Genomic DNA, 21560 nt, shown 5'->3' on the forward strand with positions numbered 1-21560 from the left:
TGACGTTAAAAGGTGGTGAAAATGACAGACCCCATGTGCCTTATAGTGCAATGAACCTACAGTGAAGTTGAAATCTGTCAAAACACTGTCATAAATCAGCTCATATGTCAGGGCAGACAGACAGACAGAAAGTGACAGAGACACAGACACAGAGAAAGAGAGACAGACAGTGAGAGAGAGAGAGAGAGAGAGAGAGAGAGGCAGACAGAAAAAGAGAGACACAGAGAGTGAGAAAGAGAGAGCTCTGAGAGAGACAGACAGACTGAGACAGAGAGAGAGACAGACAGACAGAGAAAGAGAGAAAGACAGAGAAAGAGACAAAGAGTGAGAAAGAGAGAGCCCTGAGAGAGACAGAGAAAAGACACAGAGAATGAGAGAGAGAGACAGACAGACAGACACACAGGCAGACAGAGAATGAGTGACACAGCCAGTGTGAGAGAGAGAGAGACAGACAGACAGACAGACAGACACACAGGCAGACAGAATGAGTGACACAGCCAGTGTGAGAGAGAGAGAGAGAGAGAGAGAGAGACAGACAGACAGACAGACACACAGGCAGACAGAATGAGTGACACAGCGAGTGAGAGAGAGAGAGAGAGAGAGAGAGAGAGAGAGGTGGGTGGGGATCGGGGGCTAAGTGTTTGTGACTAAACTCGTCAGACTGGTGATCCACTGTACTACGCTGTTCTTCATCACTGGCCAGTGTCACACAGCCAGGAACAGAGAGGTGTATGGCAGGGACCAGCCACAGGTGTTCACTGAACCATTACACTGGAAAGTTTGGGTCAGTATATGCTGTGTGTGTGTGTGTGTGTGTGTGTGCGCGCGCGCACACACATGTGCGTGTGTATGTGTGTGTGTGTGTGTGTGTTGTGTGTGTGTGTGTGTGTGAGTGAGTGAGTGAGTGAGTGAGTGAGTGTTGTGTTGTGTTGTGTTGTGTTGTGTGTGTGTGTGTGTGTGTGTGCACGTGTGCACGCGCGTGCGTGTGTGTGATTCAGTTTCAGTTTCGAGGACATGTTAAGAGTGTGCTGACAGATCCGAATAATATGTAACACCACATCTGCTACATAAGGGGAAAAAAAAATAAATAAAAGAAGACGAAAAGGAACAAGAATCAAACATTTAACATTCCAATACAAAAAAATCAACACACTTATTTCTATTTGTCACACCCAATGTGTGTGTGTGTGTGTGTGTGTGTGTGTGTGTGTGTGTGTGAATAATCTTACAGGGGAAGACAAACCAAACATGCTCATCGTTCTCGTTCCTCTCCCCTAACTACATGTCCCAGCCAACGACACACCCACAGTAAAAAGGTCTATGGCCTCCCATCCATCGGCTGACTAAAAACACAACAGAACATTATTTCAGAGCGCATGCCGGCAGGTAACTTCTCTTCCTCGCATGCCACAATCATGACTATCCATTCTGATACAGCCACAATCTTCAGTCAGAAACCAGGCTCTGATCGCTTTACAAACACGGAGTCATTTGCACCAGCTGCCTCTACGCACTCATCATTGGTTTCCTGTGTCATTCAGGTAGGATTTAGTCATGCCCATACACACTGTGTACATTTCGAGTGGATTTTACCACCAAAATTTTTGCCAGGGACAACTCTGTCATTGCTATGGGTTCTATTACCTGCATGAATTATGTTCCAACCGGTTATCTCTCACGGTAAAGTCGATGGTCGGCTCTCGTTATCATTAACATACTCTGCCCTCTAATCTTCTGCTGCAATGAACACACACACACACACACACACACACACACACATGTGTGCATACACATTCACACTCAAACACAATGCACCTGTACATGCACAACACCAACTTAGGTCAGAGACAAAATTCTGAGCTCATGCGCAGATAAATACATCCACACACAAAAACCATACAACAGAAAAACACACACACACACATATACTCAAACACATTACACATACAGACACACACACACACACATGCACACACACACACATATACACATGGTTCACACCCAGTCTTATGTTACTTCACTGCTTGCTACATCCTTTGACACACACACATGCACACACACAACACACTGCTCAACACCCACGCCCACACCAACTCCGTAACTTTCTCCCTCACCTTCCTACTACATACAAACAAGCACACAATACATTACACACAAACACACAATCCACTACACAAACACACACATACACACAAAACACACACCCTCCCCACTCCCACAAACACACACACCATACCGACACACACACTACACAACGCCCCCCAACACTTCCCCCTACACAAACACACATCAGAGTCACTTCATTTTCCGCGCCTCCACTGTCGTCTCATGATGATGATGACAGTGATGATGATGATCCTTTGCAGCACCACCACCAGTGCCGGTACCCATGTCCGCCTTAAGCTGCGAGGAACGAGGAGGAGAAAGCGAGAAGTGGGGGCTCGACCACAGGGCCATCAGCAGCACCCCGTGACAGACGTGCAGGACGGAGCTGCTGCTGACCGTCGACGGGTAGGTGTTCCAGCTGAGCTCCAGCAGTCCCAGAATCAGCACCCTGGAACAACAGGGTAGACAGCAGTTTCTATACAGTGTGTGTGTGTGTGAGTGTGTGTGCGTGTGTGTGTGTGTGTGTGTGTGTATGAAGACAGGTATGTGTTCCAACTGAGATCCAGCAGTCCCAGAATCAGCACCCTGGAATGACAGGGCAGTTTATATACAGCGTGTGTGTGTGTGTGTGTGTGTGTGTGTGTGTGTGTGTGTGTGTGTGTGTGTGTGTGTGTGTGTGTGTGTGTGTGTGTGTGTGTATGAAGACAGGTAGGTGTTCCAACTGAGATCCAGCAGTTCCAGAATCAGCACCCTGGAACAACAGGGTAGACAGCAGTTTATATACAGTGTGTGTGTGTGTGTGTGTGTGTGTGTATGTGTATGTGTGTGTGTGTGTGTGTATGAAGACAGGTAGGTGTTCCAGCTGAGCTCCAGCAGTCCCAGAATCAGCACCCTGGAACAACAGGGTAGACAGCTGTTTATATACAGTGTGTGTGTGTGTGTGTGTGTGTGTGTGTGTGTGTGTGTGTGTGTGTGTATGAAGACAGGTAGGTGTTCCAACGGAGATCCAGCAGTTCCAGAATCAGCACCCTGGAATGACAGGGTAGACAGCAGTGTGTACAGGATTCACTGGAAGAACTGTGATTTATTTCATGAGTACAGTGTGTGATATGTGTGTGTGAGAGACGGAGAAAGAGAGAGCAAAAGAGATTGAGAGATAATGGGGGGGGGGGGGGGGAAGCACAGAGAGAAAGAGTGTTTGCATGTGTATGTGCTGGATGAACTTTGATTTTTGATCAGTGTGTGTGTGTGTGTGTGTGTGTGTATGTGTGTGTGTGAGGGAGAGAGAGAGTGAGATGGAGAGAGAGAGCAGTGAGAGAGAGAGAATCTGCACATAAGTGTACCACTTGCATTAACACACACAGACACAGACACACACCACCACCCTATCCCTGCCCCCTACCGCCACCACTGCCCCGAAATCCTACCTCACCTCACCTGCACACAACAGGCAGCACACACACACACACACACACAAACATCACACACAAAAAACAACACAACATACACACAACACTCCCACCCATTCCCACACCCCTACCCACCCACTCACCCTACATTCCCTCACCTGGACACAACAGGCAGCACACACACACAAAACATACACACAACACTCCCACCCCAACCCCTACCTTCCTTCACCTGGACACAACAGGTAGCGCACACACACAAAACATACACACAACACTCCCACCCCAACCCCAAATCCTACCTTCCTTCACCTGGACACAACAGGTAGCGCACACACACAAAACATACACACAACACTCCCACCCCAACCCCAAATCCTACCTTCCCTCACCTGGACACAAGTGAGAACGCACACACATATACATACCACACCCACACAACAGGTAACAAACACACGAACACACTACACACACACACAACACCCCACCATCCCTACACCCCCCCCACCTCCACCCCCAAACCCTACCTACCTTCACCTGGACACAACAGGTAGCACACAAACACATAACACCACACCCACACAACACTCCCACCCATCACCCCCCCCTCCCCCAATCCTACCTACCCTCACCTGGACACAACAGGTAGCATAAACACAACACACACAACACCCCCACCATCACCACATCCCCCCCCCCAAATCCTCCTCCAAACCTACCTTCCCTCACCTGGACCCAACAGGTAGCACATACACACACACACACACACAACAGCAATATCCACATTTCTTCCCCTCCAATCCTCTGTGAACACTGCTCATTCTGTCTTCAGGGGAAGAATTGTGGATAAAAACTGCACCCCCCCCCCTTCCCCCCCACCCCCCCCCGAACCAACCCCCATCCCTCCCACCCCCACACCCTCCTGAAATCCCTCTGCCACCCTCACCTGGACACGACTGGCAGGGAGGTGCACCACAGCAGCAGGTGCAGGCTGTGGAAGTACCAGACGTAGAACTGGTAGTGCAGTGAGCGACTGAAGCACATGCCGATGAAGTTGGCGCTGAACAGGGGCAGTAGGATCTGTGTCCTCAGTCAAGGAACCCTCTCTCCTCCTCCTCAACCCCTTTCACTTTCAGAACTATTTGTGTCATAAGTCTCCTCCTCAACCCTTTCACTTCTGGAACTATTTGTGACATAAATCTCCTCCCTAAACCTTTCACTTCCAGAATCATTTGTGTCATAAGTCTTCTCCTTAAACCTTTAACTTCTGGAACTATTTGTGTCGTAAGTCTTCTCCTTAAACCTTCCACTTCCAGAATCATTTGTGTCATAAGTCTTCTCCCCTTTCACTTTCAGAACTATTTGTATCATAAGTCTCCTCCTCAACCCTTTCATTTCCGGAACTATTTGTGACATAAATCTCCTCCCTAAACCTTTCACTTCTGGAACTATTTGTGTCATAAGTCTCGTCCTTAAACCTTTCACTTCCAGAATCATTTGTGTCATAAGTCTTCTCCTCAAACCTTTCACTTCCAAAACTATTTGTGTCAGAAGTCTCGTCCTTAAACCTTTCACTTCAGGAACTGTTTGTGACGTAAGTTTTCTCCTTAACCCCTTTCACTTCCGGAACTATTTGTGTCATAAGTCTCCTCCCTAAATCTTTCACTTCTGGAACTATTTGTGTCATAAGTCTCGTCCTTAAACCTTTCATTTCTGGAACTATTTGTGTCATAAGTCTCCTCCTTAAACCTTTCACTTCAGGAACTATTTGTGTCGTCAGTCAAAGAATCCACTCTCCTTAACCTTCTCACTTCCGGAACTATTTGTGTTGTCAGTCAAAGAATCCACTCTCCTTAACCTTCTCACTTCCGGAACTATTTGTGTCATCAGTCAAAGAATCCACTCTCCTCCATAACCCCTTTCACTTCCGGATCTATTTGTGTCATCAGTCAAAGAATCCACTTTCCTTAACCTTCTCACTTCCGGAACTGTTTGTGTCGTCAGTCAAAGAATCCACTCTCCTCCTTAACCTTCTCACTTCCGAACTATTTGCATCATCACTCAAAGTATCCACTCTCCCTAACCCTTTCACTTCCGGAACTATTTGTGTTGTCAGTCAAAGAATCCACTCTCCTTAACCTTCTCACTTCCGGAACTATTTGTGTCATCAGTCAAAGAATCCACTCTCCTCCATAACCCCTTTCACTTCCGGATCTATTTGTGTCATCAGTCAAAGAATCCACTTTCCTTAACCTTCTCACTTCCGGAACTGTTTGTGTTGTCAATCAAAGAATCCACTCTCCTCCATAACCCCTTTCACTTCCAGAACTGTTTGTGTGATTTTTGCAACATTCTTCTTTTTCTTCTTCGTTTGTGGGCTGCAACTCCAATGTTCACTTGTATGTACACCAGTGGGCTTTTATGTGTTTGACTTTTTTACCCTGCCATTTTGGCAGCCATAATCTGTTTTCGGGGGTATTTTTGCATATTAATCACCAAACTCTTTTTTTTTTTTTTATCAGAAAAATTAAAACCATGCTCAAAAGTATGTAAAAGTATATGTTTTCTTGATATTTATATTTATATAGTGTCTATCCTCAGTCAGAGACCAAGCTCATTTGCATAACAGGCTGTCTGCCGACCTGGGTAGAGCTGACTGACGGCTGCCACTGGGGGCATATCATTCGTTTCCTATGTCATTCAATCAGATATTAGGTGCGCAAACACATCCACACTCACACAGACAATGAAACATGAGACATTCTACATGTATGACCGTTTGATTTATTTACCCCGCCACGGGCACAAGAGCCGAGTGCTTAAAGCGTTGGACTTTCGATCCGAGGGTCCTGGGTTCGAATCTCAGTAACGGCGCCTGGTGGGTAAAGGGTGGAGATTTTTCCGATCTCAGAGGTCTACATAATTCATGTGCAGTCCTGCCAGAGCCTGTCCAACACCACCTGTTTTTCAAACCCAAATTTTCCAGGCAGCCTCAAGCATGGAGTGTCCTGACAGGGTGAAGAGCAGTTTCCGTTTCTGTTTCTCAAGGAGGCATCACTGCCGTCAGACAAATCCATATATTTGTATTTGTATTTCTTTTTATCACAACAGATTTCTCTGTGTGAAATTCGGGCTGCTCTCCCCAGGGAGAGCGCGTCGCCATACTACAGCGCCACCCATTTTTTTGTATTTTTTCCTGTGTGCAGTTTTATTTGTTTTTCCTATCGAAGTGGATTTTTCTACAGAATTTTGCCAGGAACAACCCTTTTGTTGCCGTGGGTTCTTTTACGTGCGCTAAGTGCATGCTGCACACGGGACCTCGGTTTATCGTCTCATCCGAATGACTAGCGTCCAGATCACCACTCAAGGTCTAGTGGAGGGGGAGAAAATTTCGGGGGCTGTGCCGTGATTCGAACCAGCGCGCTCAGATTCTCTCGCTTCCTAGGCGGACGCGTTACCTCTAGGCCATCACTCCACAACACCACATCTGCTAGACAGATGCCTGACCAGCAGCAAAGTCCGACAGGCTTGGTCAGGCCCTGAGTGCATGCATATATATTTGTGTACGTATCAAAGTGGATTTCTTCTGCAGATTTTTTGTCAGAGAGAGAACACTTGCATTGCCATGGGTTCTTTTCCAGTGCGCAAAGTGCGTGCGGCACACAGGATCTCGGTTTATCGTCTCATCAAAATGGCTGAAGGCTCAGTTTGATTTTCCAAGGGCGAGACTGGGGGTAACTGAACCGAGACCCTTACAGGGACACTGTACTGGCTGATAACATGTCTTAACATTCCTGCCACCTTCATCCTAGGCACAGCAACAGGCAAGGATATGGATCGGTTGCAGTCTAGCGGAAGAGGGTCGCATCCAGAGGGAGAATTTGAGTCCCGGGAACAACCTGTGACATAGCACAAGATTACAAACATTTTATTTTATCACATATTTTTTTTGTTTTTTTTATGAACCTATTTATTATTTCATATTTTGTCCTATCAAAAGGGAAGTGGTAAAAATACCAAAACAACCACCACCCCTGCTCACTGTCTCCACTTGAACAGCGGAAGAGGAGGAGGAATTCATTGTCTTGGCCACATAAATCTGCTCACCTGCCCCCTCCGCTAACCCTCCCCCTCAGCCCCCAAATTTCCCCCCCTCCCAACCCACCCCCCTCCACCACCACCCTGCTCACCGTCTCCACTTGAAGAAGCAGAAGAGCAGAAGGGCTAGGACATGGCAGCCCAGAAGGCTGATGTGGAACGCTCGGTTGAGGAAAAGATCCTCCGGCAGCAGGCGCCAGTTGACCGTCCACTTGTAGAAGAACTGCCGGCCCAGGTCGAAGGACCGCAGCAGGTAGCCCCTCGGGTTCTCCATGAGGAACGGAAGACCCAACAGAATCTGAAAGTTTCAGTTTCATTTTCTCAAGAAGGCCGTCACTGTGTTCATACAAAGCCATATCTACATATACATACATGCTACCACCCTATTTCTACATTCCTTTAATGCACTTCAGAATTGTGTTAATGGTTTCTGATTATTACCATTGTTATTATTGAATTGTTACTGTTAAATGTACCCACCCCCACCCTATCACTGTATCAGTGTGGATCTGGTTTTTTTTGTCTTTACATGATTTTGCCAGAGGACAACACTCTTGTTGCCATGGGTTCTTTTTCAGTGCACCAAGTGCATGCTGCACATGGGACCTCGGTTTATCGTCTCATCTGAAAGACTAGACGCTCAGTTTGATTTTTTTTTTTTCCAAGTCAAACTTGGGAGAAAGGGAGAGAGTGGGATTCAAACCCACACTCTCATGGACTCACTGTATTGGCAGGTGAGCGTCTTAACCATTCTGCCACCCTCCTCCTTAACCTCCTCCCCCAGCCCCCAACCCCCCCCCCCCACCCACCCCCACTATTTTTTAACTAAGAGGAAAAGAAAGGTTTTATAAAAAAAAAAAAATCATTTTAATACATTTAGTTACTTACTTTAAAAAAGATTAAAAAAAAATAAATCAACATATTTAGTTAGTTTACTTACTTAACCCCATAGGCAAAAGGTAGGCTTCTGTGTTGTGTTTTGTTGTTGTTGTTGTTGTTGTTGTTGTTGTTGTTGTGTGTGTGTGTGTGTGTGTGTGTGTGTGTGTGTGTGTGTGTGTGTCTGTGTGTGTGTGTGTGTGTGTGTGTGTGTGTGTGTGTGTGTGTGTGTGTGTGTGTGTGTGTGTGTGTGTGAGTATGCATGTGGAACCCGGGACCCTCAGATTGAAAGTCCAATGCTTTGACAGCTCAGTTATTGCGCCCGTCAGTGAACGCCATAGGAGCATGATGCATCAGTTGTTGGTATTTTTGGATTGATATGGATACTTATATAGCACCTACCCTCGGTCAGAGACCAAGCTCTAAGTGCTTTACAAACACGGGGTCATTTGCACAACAGGCTGCCTACCTGGGTAGAACCGACTGACGGCTGCTACTGGGCACTCATCATTCGTTTCCTGTGTCATTCAATCAGATTTCCTGTGTCATTCAATCAGATTTCAGGCACGCACACATACACACTCAGACATGTAACATTTTACATGTATGACCGTTTTGTTTATTTACCCCACCATGTAGGCAGCCATACTGTGTTTTTGGGGTGTGTGCATGGTGGGTATGTTCTTGTTTCCATAACCCATCGATCGCTGACATGGATTACAGGATCTTTAACGTGCATATTTGTTCTTCTGCATGCGCATACACACGAAGGGGGTTCAGGCACAAGCAGGTCTGTACACATGTTGACCTGGGAGATCGGAAAAATATAAAAATATCCACCCTTTACCCACCAGACGGGTCACCATGATTCGAACCCGGGACCCTCAGATTGAAAGTCCAATGCTATAACCATTCGGCTATTGCGCCTGTCAATCATCACCCTCATTCATCATTATCGAAATATAGAAAACAAAATGATGTTGTGATTATCATTACCATTGTTGTTATCATTATCACTATTGATGCTATTATCATTATTACAAATGTTCATACAGCACCTCTCTTTGATCAGAGACCAAATTCTCAGCACTTGACACCAACAGAGTCATTTGCGCAACAGGCTGTCTACCTGGGTACTGGCGACTGTATTGTCAGCTGCCTTCAGATGCTCAACATTCATTTCCTCCGTCATTCAGTCAAGCTTCAACAATGCACACACACACAACACGCACACTCACTCACACACACGCACACACACTCAAACATGTATGCACACACACACATACACACACACACACACATCAAAACACACACACACACATATATAACAGTGGATTATTCCAAAAATTTCACCAGGGACAACTCCATTGTTTGATGTGGGTTCTTATACAATCGCTAAATGCAGGCCACACATGGATGGGACCTCACTTTATCATCTCATCTGAACGAGAACAGAAACAAACAAAAAAAGAAAGTGCAAAAAAAAAAAAGAAAAAAAAGAAAAAAAGTATTGTATCGAATTGTATTACTCTTTTTTTTGTCACAACAGCATTCTTTGTGTGAAATTCGGACTGCTCTCCCCAGGGAGAGCGCATTGCTACACTGAGAGCGCCACCCATTTTTTTTTGGTATTTTTTCCTACCTGCAGTTGTTGTTTGTTTTTTTATTGAAGCATATTTTTCTACAGAATTTTGCCAGGGACAACCCTTTTGTTGCCACGGGTTCTTTTATATGCGCTAAGAGTATGCTGCACACAAGACTCGGTTTATCATCTCATCCGAATGACTAGCATCCAGACCATCACTGCAAGGTCTAGTGGAGGGGAAGAAAATACTGGCAAACTCTGCCGCCGGGATTCGAACCAGTGTGCTCAGCTATCCTAGGCGGACGCGTCACCTCTAAGCCATCACTCCAAAGTCCATCCCCCTCCTCCCCGAAGGTATACCAGCCGAATGGTGAAAGCATTGGACTTTCAATCTGAGGGTCCTGAGTTCGAATCTCCGTGGCGCTTGGTGGGTAAGGGTGGATATTTTTCTGATCTCCCAGGTCAACATGTGTGCAGACCTGCCAGTGCCTGAACCCCCTCCGCATGTATACACACGCAGAAGATCAAATACGCACGTTAGAGATCCTGTAATCCATGTCATATCCAGCGAACACCCCCCTGAAAACGGAGTATGGCTGCTTACATGGCGGGGTAAACAAACAAAGCGGTCATACACGTAAAACGTTATGTATTTGTCTGAGTGTGTATGTGTACGTGCCTGAAATCAGATTGAATGACAAAGGAAACGAATGATGAGCGCCTAGTGGCAGCCGTCAGTCGGCTCTACCCAGGTAGGCAGCATGTTGTGTAAATGACCCTGTGCTTGTAAAGCGCTTAGAGGTTGGTCTCCGACTGAGGATAGGCGCTATGTAATATCCATATCAATCAATCAATGGTGTGAGTGACTGACTGACCTGAGGCGTGGCACAGATGGTCAGGTGAAGCAGAGTACCAAGGGTACCTTGACTGACCAGCAACAGGAAGAGAAGGGCCGGAGCAAACAGGAGCAGGTTCATCTTGACCGCCACCCCAAGGCTTCACACAACAACAACTCACAACTCACAATATAAAACGTTTTTTGTTGTTTTTTTATTATTATTATTTTTTTAATTCAAGGATTAAGATTTTTTTTTTTTTTTTTTTTAGGCATGGCCTAGTCTTCCAATCTGTCCTTTGCCAATCTTTATCAGTTACAATAAATTATAGCACACATATACTTAAAGAAGATGGAAGACAGACAGACAGACAGGTGCACATTGTTTCTGGCTAGGTAGGTGAAGCGTAGTTCTTTTTTCTCCCCCACCCTCCCCCATACATGCACACAGTCACACGCATGTGCACGCACACACACACACACAAACACACATAAACACACACACTCTGAAGCAGCCCAGCAACAGAGAGACGTACATCAATATATAGCACAACAACAATAATTATGATAATAAAACTGTGCATTTACATAGTGCTTTCAAGCCTCTCTAATTTCTTTACAGTGCCACTTCAGTCAGACTAAAAGCACACAAGAAGTGAAGAACACACATACAGACACATCCACACATGCACATCCCTAAGCTGTAAAACAACACACATGTATGTATGTACATCATATCATGCCACCCTCCGTGGCTTATGTATGTGAGTGAGCGTAGTTGATTCTTTACATGCATGTATGCATGCATGCGCACGCGCGCACACACACACACATACACACACACAAACACACACAGGTGAGTGAGCATAGTTAATTCTTCACATGCTTGCACACACTCACACACACACACACACACACACAAACACACACACACACACACACACTGACTAAGACATACAAGCTTTTTGAATGACACAATATCAGATGTGATGATCAATGCTTCAATAACAAAATGCCAGCAATCAACAGTATGTGTGAAGAGGACAAACAAACAAAAAACAAAACTGTTCCTCCTCCTCCACACACACACACACACACACACACACACACACACCATTTACTCCAGCCCCCCTCCACCCTGTCCCCCTGCGGCCGACCTACCTGTACAACAGACAGCCGGTGGCCCAGCGGCCGTGGAGGAAGGCCAGGACCGCCAGGTAAAGGAAGAGCATGGCCACAGGGTCGTTGAACAGCCGCAGAACGTAGATGGAATGGATGCGGTACGACGCGCAGCACATGAAGAAAAACACGTAGGGCGGGACCTGAGAATAAAATGTATTCACTGTATTCGTTTATTCATTCATCTATTACTTCTTCTTCTTCGTTCAAGGCTGCAACGCCCACACTCACTCTTATGAACATGAGGGGGCTTTTACGTATGCAACCATTTTTACCCCGCCATGCAGACAGCCATACGCCGTTTTGGGGTGTGTGCATGCTTGGTATGTCCTTGTTTCTAAAACCCACCGAACGCTGACATGGATTACAGAGTCTTATGCAGGCACTTTCATGTCTGCAAATGTGTTGAAAGATCAGGGAAAATATCCACCCTTTACCCATCAAGCGCCGATACTGAGATTCAAACCCAGGATCCTCTAATTGAAAGTCCAACACTTTAACCACTCGAGTATTGCACCCCTCACTGAATTCATTTATTCAATTATGTACTACTGAATTCATTTATTTCTTTATACATTTTTAATTTTCTTATTCACTTATCCATTTGGAAATATTTATTTATGTATTACTGAATTCCTTTATTTCTTTAGACATCTATTTCTTGGTTTATTTACTTATCCATTCATATATATCTAATTATCAGTTTATTCATTTATCTATTTATCTAGATTCATTCATTTATTCACCCATTCATTAATTCATCTATATTTATTTATTTATTTAATTATCCATTTGTCTTTGTTGCTTTAACCCCAGCTGTACAAAAATGGCCACATCATTTGTTCATTTATCTTTGTTCCTTTCTTATCTTTGTTCATTTATCTTTGTTCCTTTCTTATCTTTGTTCCTTTATCTTTGTTCCTTTCTTATCTTTGTTCATTTATCTTTGTTCCTTTCTTATCTTTGTTCCTTTCTTCCCAAACAACCACACATGTCCATATCATTTATTTACAAAATTCATATAATTATCTTAGTTGCTTAAACCCCAGCCGACTGCACAGGGCCATATCCTTGATTGGTTAATTAAATTAATTAATCAAGTGACTGATTAATTAATGAGGGCCCACAACAACAACAACAAAAGAAAAAAAAAGTGGGAAAAATTAGGAGGATGGAGGCCCCACACAAAAAAGAAGAAGAAGAAAAAAGATTAATTAATTAATCTTCTATTACCTGTAGCCCAGCCAGTCTCACAGGACTATATCATGGCAAAAAAAACTGTAAATTTTGTTCCTGTAGAACCTGATCCTATGGACTCCACATTAACCCTGGCTAATGGTACAAAAAAGGCCGTAGTAGCGACAGTGATCAACCCATCAATGCTTGACTTTTTGTTCATCATTTTGACGTGAGCTTTATCATATGCTGCACCCTATTTTTGTGAGACTCAGATGTGAGATTTAACTTGCAGTCAGTAAAATATTGGTAAGAAAAAAAAAGAAAAAGAAAAAAAAAAAAAAAAAAAAAATCGCCCAAGACAACACACCCAACGCACCGTACAAAATGAAAACATCCTCAATAATAATAACATAAAGATGAAGTGCTCTTCTTTAGCACTGTTCCTTCACAGAGAGGCTCACAGTGCTTTCACAAATTAAATATACCAAGAAAGAACAACAATGATTAAGTTAATCTGAACTGAAATGCACCCTTTCTCTCTTCTGAGCTCATGGCGCAAAAGAACTGTTCACTCTCGTTCCCTTCCAACCCCGTCTTTTGTATCTCATTCATGCAAAGAGTTGGAAGGTATAGGGTAAAATCAATAATGAGAAAAAAAAGAGAAAAGAATAAAAAAAAGGAGAAAGATAGAAAAAAGGTCAATCATAAGTACAGCCACTCTCTCTTTCCCTTCTGACCCCATCTTTTGTATCTCATTCATGCAAAAAGAGTTGGAAGGAACGGGGCAGAATCAATGACGACAAAAAATAAAAATAAAAATTAAAAAAGGAGAAAGAAAGAAAAAAGGTCAATCAAAACCACAGCCACTCTCTCTTTCCTTCGGACCTGTCTTTTGTATCTCATTCATACGAAAAGACTTGGAAGGTATGGGGCAGAATCAATAATGTGAAAAAGAACCAAAAAGAATTAAAAAAAAAAAAAAGGAGAAAGAAAGAAAAAAGGTCAATCAAAACCACAGCCACTCTCTCTTTCCTTCGGACCCGTCTTTTGTATCTCATGCATGCAATAAGAGTTGGAAGGCATGGGGCAGAATCAATAATAAGAAAAACTGAAAAAAAAAAAAAAAAAAAAAAAAAAAAAAAAAAAAAAAAAAAAGAAAGAAAGGCAAAACAGTCAATCAAAACTTGTACAGCCAAATGTACCTTCCTCGTTCTGCGATAGATGAGGAAAATGACGGACAGGGTGAGCAGATACAACGCAGCGAAGATGTACTGTCCCAGGCGGATGTTTGCCCCGCGCTCTGTGATGTAATACAGCCCCATGAAGATGTAGACAAAGCCTGCCGGGTATCTATCAAACCATGTATGGAAATAAAACACAACAAAGTTAGATGTTGAAAAAAGGGTGCAAGTTGATATGTAGGAATATGGATATCTATTACTATATATGAAGACTTATTTAAAATGACTTATTCAAACATTCTCAGTCGTTTTTGCTAAGAATGTTATATGTGTACATCACTTATGTGTGTGTGTGTGTTTGTTGTTTTAAAAAAAAAAAATTTTTTTTTACTATTGTTGTTTTTTCATGTTGTTTTTTTTGTTTTATTTTCCTATTGTTACTGTGTTTTTGTCAAATTTGTCTTTTCTCTTTTCCCAATATATGTATTTATTCATTTATATTGTCATGTCAATTGTCCATGTGTTATAAAAATGGGGGAAAAAAAAAGCTTAAAAAAAAAAGAAAAAAAAAGAAAAAGAAGCCTGCTGGGTATCTGAACAGCAAGCAAGCAGACCACTGGTGTACACTGATATTATTACTTCATCAAATCAGTCATGATCGATGAGCGTACAGGGCTGGGTTGCACACACGTGTGCAATCTTACTCGAAGTTTGCTTAGTGTTAAGAATTCTCCTTAAGTCAATGCTGATTCATCATCATTGTATGGATTCTTTTATACTGTGCCTATCCTTGTTCAGAGACCAAGCTCTAAGTGCTTTACAAACACGGAGTCATTTGCAAAGTAGGCTGCCTACCTGGGTAGAGCTGACTGACTGCTGCCACTGGGCGTACATCATTCGTTTTCTGTGTCATTCAATCAGGTTTCAGACATGCAACACACACACACACACACACACACACACATACACAAATATATGTAACATTTTACGTGCATGTACGTGTTTTGTTTACTTACCCTACCATGTATACAACCATACTCTGTTTCTGGGGGAGTGCAAGCTCAGTATGCTGTTCTTTTTATAACCCAGTGAATACTGACAAGGATCACAGGATCTTTAACTTTGATCTCCTGCACTTGAAGAGGTTCAGGCACTACCAGGTCTGCACATATTTTGACCTGGGAGATTGAAAAAATCTCCAACTCACCAGGTGCGACTGCCTCAAGGGGATCAAACTCAGCAAACTTGGTTGAAAATCCAGTGCTCTAATCATTTGACCATTGCATATAACTTACAACTTTGCTTTGTGTTTAGATTTTTCCTAAGACTATACTAATTCCATAAAGAGTTAAGATCTTTACGCTAGGTAAAATCACTGCTGCTAAAACCGCTCATGCAACCCGGCCCAGATTTCATCTCCTTGCAAAATCAACACACAACCAATGGTACAATGGAGCGCATTATATCTGAATCTATATCATATGTATGCTTGCACATGTATTGTTACATACATTAATTAATACATCAAAGAAAAGTTTTCAACTGCTTTTTCTCAAGACCTTCCTCATTGTATAAAAGTTTTAATTTTCACCCTGAAATTTATTTTACTTCCTCTCTCTTTCTCATCACATTTATTTTAAAAACCTGACTCCACAAGTTCATATATATATATATATATATATATATATATATATATATATATATATATATATATATATATATATATAAATTATAATTATCAAAAAACATCAGTAAAAATATACACTGCATTTATTTTGAACACCTGACTTCACAAGTTCATGTAATATAATGATACAAAAAAATCATTAAAAATACTCTTTTCAGATAAAATATACACTCCAAAAAAAGGCTTATCCCTTATAATAAAAAGTTATATTTTCAAATAATTATATATGTAACATGCAAAAGATGACCAGGCAGACAGACAGACAGACAGCATACAGACAAACAGACAGCAAACAGACAGACAGTCAGACAGACAGACAAGAGAAGACTCTTGAAGGAACTCACACCAGAGGCCCTGTGTCCCCCTTCAGTTGCATGTAGTCATAGGTTCCGTTCACCACCCCCTCCACCTCCTGCATGTATGCCACCCAGTCAATCTCTGTGTCTGCAAAATGATGGGACATGTATGCAAACTGTGCAAACTGCAATTCCAGTTTGCGCACCTCACGGAGCTGCTACTAAGGTATGGAGTAAGTTTGACACTGAAAAGATGGACAGCAGCAGCGCTTCAGGAAAGAACCGTCGTCCTATGCCTCAAAGGTTGGATGTCTGCATCTTCTAAACTTTCCATGGGACTGCCACATGGGTCTCCACTCTCTCCTGTCCTCTGCAAAGTTTGTAAACACGAAAGGCCTTGCAGACTTAAACAACAATGGAATAGCCCGGGTGCTTACTCTTGTGGATGATGGCCTGGTCTTCAAAATTTCAAAAGATGCTCAAGAAAGAACTACAGCCATCCAGAAACATCTGAACAATATCGCTCAATGGTGCAAGGACAACACAACTGTGAGCAAACCACCACCACCTGTGTCATTCAAAAGAATTCAGATTGAGAAAACCGAATGCCTACACTACCTAGGAATACAGTTCAACAGGATGCTGACCTTCAGAAAACATATGGAAAATACTGTTCTGAAATGCAAAAAAGGTCTTTCAGTCTTAAAGGCAATGGCAACCAAAGGTATCGAACAATGCCACCTCTTCCTGCTATATCAATCACTCGTTCTCAGTGTGATCGACTACGGACTTAGGCTAACAATACTGTCTCAAAGCAGCCTCCTAAAATTAGAAAGAGTTCAAAATGAAGCTACGAGGCTGATCCTTGGAACAACAAAAGACACGCCTATGGAAACCATGCGATATCTGCTTGACCTACCTTCAATGCAGGCCAGAAACAAGTTAAAACAGGTTAAGACCTACTTAGAGCATTAGAAAACCCTCAAAACCCACTGCATGATGCAGTCAAGGAACCAAAAGGCAGCCTTCTAGGACGAGGAAGATCATGGATGGGGCAAGCAGAAGACCCAATCTGGCTTGTATGCTGACTACAAGACCTGAAAGAAACAAAAGAATGGGAGGAAAACTCCGAAAACATCAACCATCTATTCAACACAGCCATTTCACCCACTCTAGGAAGACATTGTCGGGAATGGCCAGAGGGCAAAACTGATGCGGAAGTGAAGCTACTCATAGAAGAAAACAGTAAAGAAGAGGACATCATCATATACACAGATGGCTCAGTCACCAAAGACTAATCCGGTTGGGGATTCACAGCGAAACAAAATGGAAACACAATTAGGGAAGAGAATGCTGCCTACAAAGTCACAACCTCCAGCCTAACGTTGAAAGTTGAAGCTGTGACACATGCCCTCCAGTGGCTATCATCTATCCATTGGCCTGGAAACCAACATGCCATTATTCTGTTTAACTCAATGAACCACATACAAAAAATTGAAAGTGGAATGGGAAGCCCAGAGTGGCATGAGGCAATGTGCAACTTTCAGATTAAAAAATTTACATGGTCATACTGCCCGGGACATGCAGGTGTTAAGGGAAATGAGCGAGCAGATAGACTTGCTAGTTATGCAATACCAACGAGTGGCCTACATCTAGGAAAATTGGAAATCCTTAAAAAAAGTCAAAGAATACCAAAAAGAACAGGTACAAGGCCATCACACCACTGATCGCCTCAAAGAAAGAAAGGTAGAGAGAGGGAGCGGCCATAAGTCTAGCATGAAAGGTAGAGCACAATGCTTTGCAAATCAAATGAATAATGGCATCATTTCCAAACCAACATTGCACAAATTTCTTCAAAATGGAACAGAGTCTCTCTGGGTTTTTCCAAATACAAAAGACAGAGGAACACTCTCATGCGACCAATAAGTGGCAGCCTGTGTGTGTGTGTGTGTGTGTGTGTGTAGAGAATGAGGTGTGTGTGCATGCATGTCTGTACCGTGGGAGCAATGGAATACTGGAATGTGTGGGTGTGTACATATACATATATTTAAAAAAAATGTGTATGTGTGTGTGTGTGTGAGGGGGTGTGGGGGTATGGGCATATGTGTGTGTGCTTGCAAAAATGAGTGTGGGTGTGTGCGTGCGTGTGTGCGTGTGTGCGTGTGTGTGTGTGTGTGTGTGTGTGTGCTGTGGAAGCTCCGATACGTAGCCCAGGAATGAGAGTGTTGGGGATGAGGGTAGGGATTGCAGAGTAATTTGGGAGATGGTGTGTGTGTGTGTGTGTGTGTGTGTGTGTGCGCGCGCGCGTGCGCATGTCCAGGCTCGTGTACGTTTATGTGTATCGTTTATGTGCATTTGTGCATTCAAGTTTCATATCTGTGAAATTGCATGTTTGTTGCATATCTCATATCTGTTATGCATGTGTGTGTGTGTGTGTGTGTGTGTGTGTGTGTGTGTGGTGTGTGTGTGTGTATCTGTTACATTTATCTGCTTATTTGTTTATTTATTATTATCTATGTGTTTTTATTTTATTTTTATCATTATTGCTGCTGCTGTTGCTGCTGCTTCTACTACTACTACTACTACTAGTTGTAGACTTTCTTTTTTCTTTTTTTCATATTTAAATATTCACTTATTTCTTGATTTGTTTAATTATCTTTTTTTTCTCCTATTTTTTCTCAAGGCCTGACTAAGCACATTGGGTTACGCTGCTGGTCAGGCATCTGGTTGGCAGATGCAGTGTAGCATATATGGATTTGTCCAAATGCAGTGTTGCCTCCTTGAGCTACTGATAGTGATAGTGATAGTGATACTGTGCAAACTGATCATCAATGCATGAGTTGTGGGCGGGTGGTCATCCGCCTGACTCAGAACAACAGAAGTGAGTGTCAATGGGAACTGGGATTTTTGCTACACCTCCCCTCCAACCATCACACCTCCCACCCCTCCTGCATGAGTGGTGGTCTGGGTAGTGGTGTGTGTGTGTGTGTGTGTGTGTGTGTGTGTGTCTGCGTGACTTCTTGTTTGTGTGTGTGCTTGCGTGCGTGCGTGCGTGCGTGTGTGTGTGTGTGTGTGTGTGTGTGTGTGTGTGTGTGTGTGTGTGTGTGTGTGTGTGTGTGACTGTTACTCCTTGCAGTGTATGTGCAGTTACTGAATCAGATGCAATGATTTTCAATGAAGCACACAAATACTATGATCATCAAGAAACAAGATGAACCAGACAAACGAGACAGCAGTGGCCTCTCTTGGTTTGCAGCAGACGAACAGGACATCAACCAACCACGTCACTCGAAAGTGGTGCAGCATCGGCATCAGCGAAGACACAAGAAATCGTGTTCGTGTGGTACTCACATTTTATTTTGAGGATGACGAAAACATTGACTGCAACCTCAGCAACAAACAGTAGCAGAAATACTGGCAAACAGTAAGCGGGATCGAAGATAAAATGCTTCCAATATGAAGGTTTGAAGGTATCACGGATTCTTTTCGCGGAAGCAGCCATGTTGAATCGTGATAAAGGGGAGTTACCTACAATTTTTTGCTCTTCCTTTGGAGGAAATAAAGAAGTAAGAAATGAGCGGGCTGTGTGTAAGTGTGTGTGTGAGAGAGAGAGAGAGAGAGAGAGATTTATAAAATTTACACGATAATTATATGTCTATGGTGTGTGTATGTGCGTGTGCGTACGCTTTGAATCCTCCTTGAAATGCAAACTTTGACCGTGTCTTGAATTGAATCGTGAGGGTGGAACTGTTAATGACTTGTATGATGTCATGAAAAAGGTGATCTTCAACACTTGCCTGATCTTCAACCAAATGCACGTGCATATCGAGCTTTGCAGACAAAAGCACCGTGTGGATACCTGAACAGAGCTCACGGCTTTCGCCAGTCTGCGCTCTGCCGTCCTCAGGCCAGGACGAAGTGGATATTTAAGGCCTTGCCCGGAGTTGTTAACAGTGATCACATGGGTAGGATTTCCTTTCATGTTTTCTGCCTTGTTTGGCGTGGAATGATACATACATTGCGGCATACCGGCAGAGTGCCGGTGATCAACGTGTTGATTGTTGTCGTCTCGTGGATGAAGATGAAGATGTAATGTAAATACATATTGCCTTCTTTCTTCTCAGTTAAATACGTATAGAAAAGTATCTGTATCCGTGCTTCTATGATATACGTCTGCTGGCATGAATAGTATCGACAGGTTGACTTGAGGAGAGCACCCTGAAAATGGTACTGCCTTCATTCTCCTTATGATTAAGTCCAGTGGTGGTGCCTTGCTTTCTGACACGTTCGTAGAAGATGGGGTTTTTTTTCGTTCAGTTTTTATTCTTTTTTGTTGTTGTTGTTGTTGTTCTTATTCTATTGGGAGGTTTTTTTTTTGTTTTTTTTGCTTCTGTCGTTCATTTTTATGGAAACTGAAATGAAAATCAATCAAGTTGATGATTACGCTTCCGTAAAATAGTACTCCCCCCACCCCCACCCCCCCCCCCCCCCGCCCCCCGCCCCTCCTAGGGTATGAGACAACGGGAAATGAAAAGAAAACGATGACAAATACCACACACACACACACACACACACCGACACACACACACACACACACACACACACACACACACACACACACACACACACACACACACACACACACACTCCTTTGTTTCCGCTGCAAACACCAGGCAGAATAATCATGCCTGATCCTGTGAACATCTGCAGACGACATCACCACACAAGCACTGGAGTATAATCCTCAAGGGAGGAGAACAGCGGGCAGACCAAGGCAGACATGGAGATGAAGCAGGGAGGACGAGATAAAGGCAGCTGGATGGACATGGGCCTGGCAGAAAGAGGGCAGCCCACAACCCCGTCTGTTGGAGGAGTGCTGCTGTGGCTCTGTGCTCCTCAGGGAGTTTCGCAGGAAAAGTAAGTTGTTTCCGTTCTAAACTGATTGTCGAAAAATATGTTGACTTGTGTGTCAACTTAGCAGCTTACACAAGTAGTTATTTCATTCTCGATAACTAGAATATAGTTACCTAATTGGCAGAACATGTATCTAATTTCGGGGGTAGAGATGGAGGAGGGTTGAGGCGGTGTAAATCTCACTGAATATATATATATATATATATGTATTTATA

The 21560-nt window shown here is 43.3% G+C and overlaps 1 protein-coding gene across 1 annotated transcript; it reads right to left on the bottom strand.

Moving 5' to 3' along the window:
- Positions 1–1181: 1181 nt before the first annotated feature.
- On the bottom strand, positions 1182–19934 carry LOC143301860 (dol-P-Man:Man(5)GlcNAc(2)-PP-Dol alpha-1,3-mannosyltransferase-like). Its single transcript, XM_076616275.1, has 9 exons — positions 19783–19934; positions 16480–16579; positions 14470–14617; positions 12071–12231; positions 10950–11070; positions 7706–7911; positions 7349–7414; positions 4462–4596; positions 1182–2554 (listed from the first exon to the last, which is right to left on the bottom strand). The coding sequence occupies exons 1-9, from the start codon at positions 19931–19933 to the stop codon at positions 2296–2298; spliced, it is 1347 nt and encodes a 448-aa protein (XP_076472390.1). The 5' UTR covers position 19934; the 3' UTR covers positions 1182–2295.
- Positions 19935–21560: the final 1626 nt, after the last annotated feature.

The sequence above is a fragment of the Babylonia areolata genome, chromosome 28 (assembly GCF_041734735.1).
Source record: "Babylonia areolata isolate BAREFJ2019XMU chromosome 28, ASM4173473v1, whole genome shotgun sequence".
Taxonomy (NCBI): domain Eukaryota; kingdom Metazoa; phylum Mollusca; class Gastropoda; order Neogastropoda; family Buccinidae; genus Babylonia; species Babylonia areolata.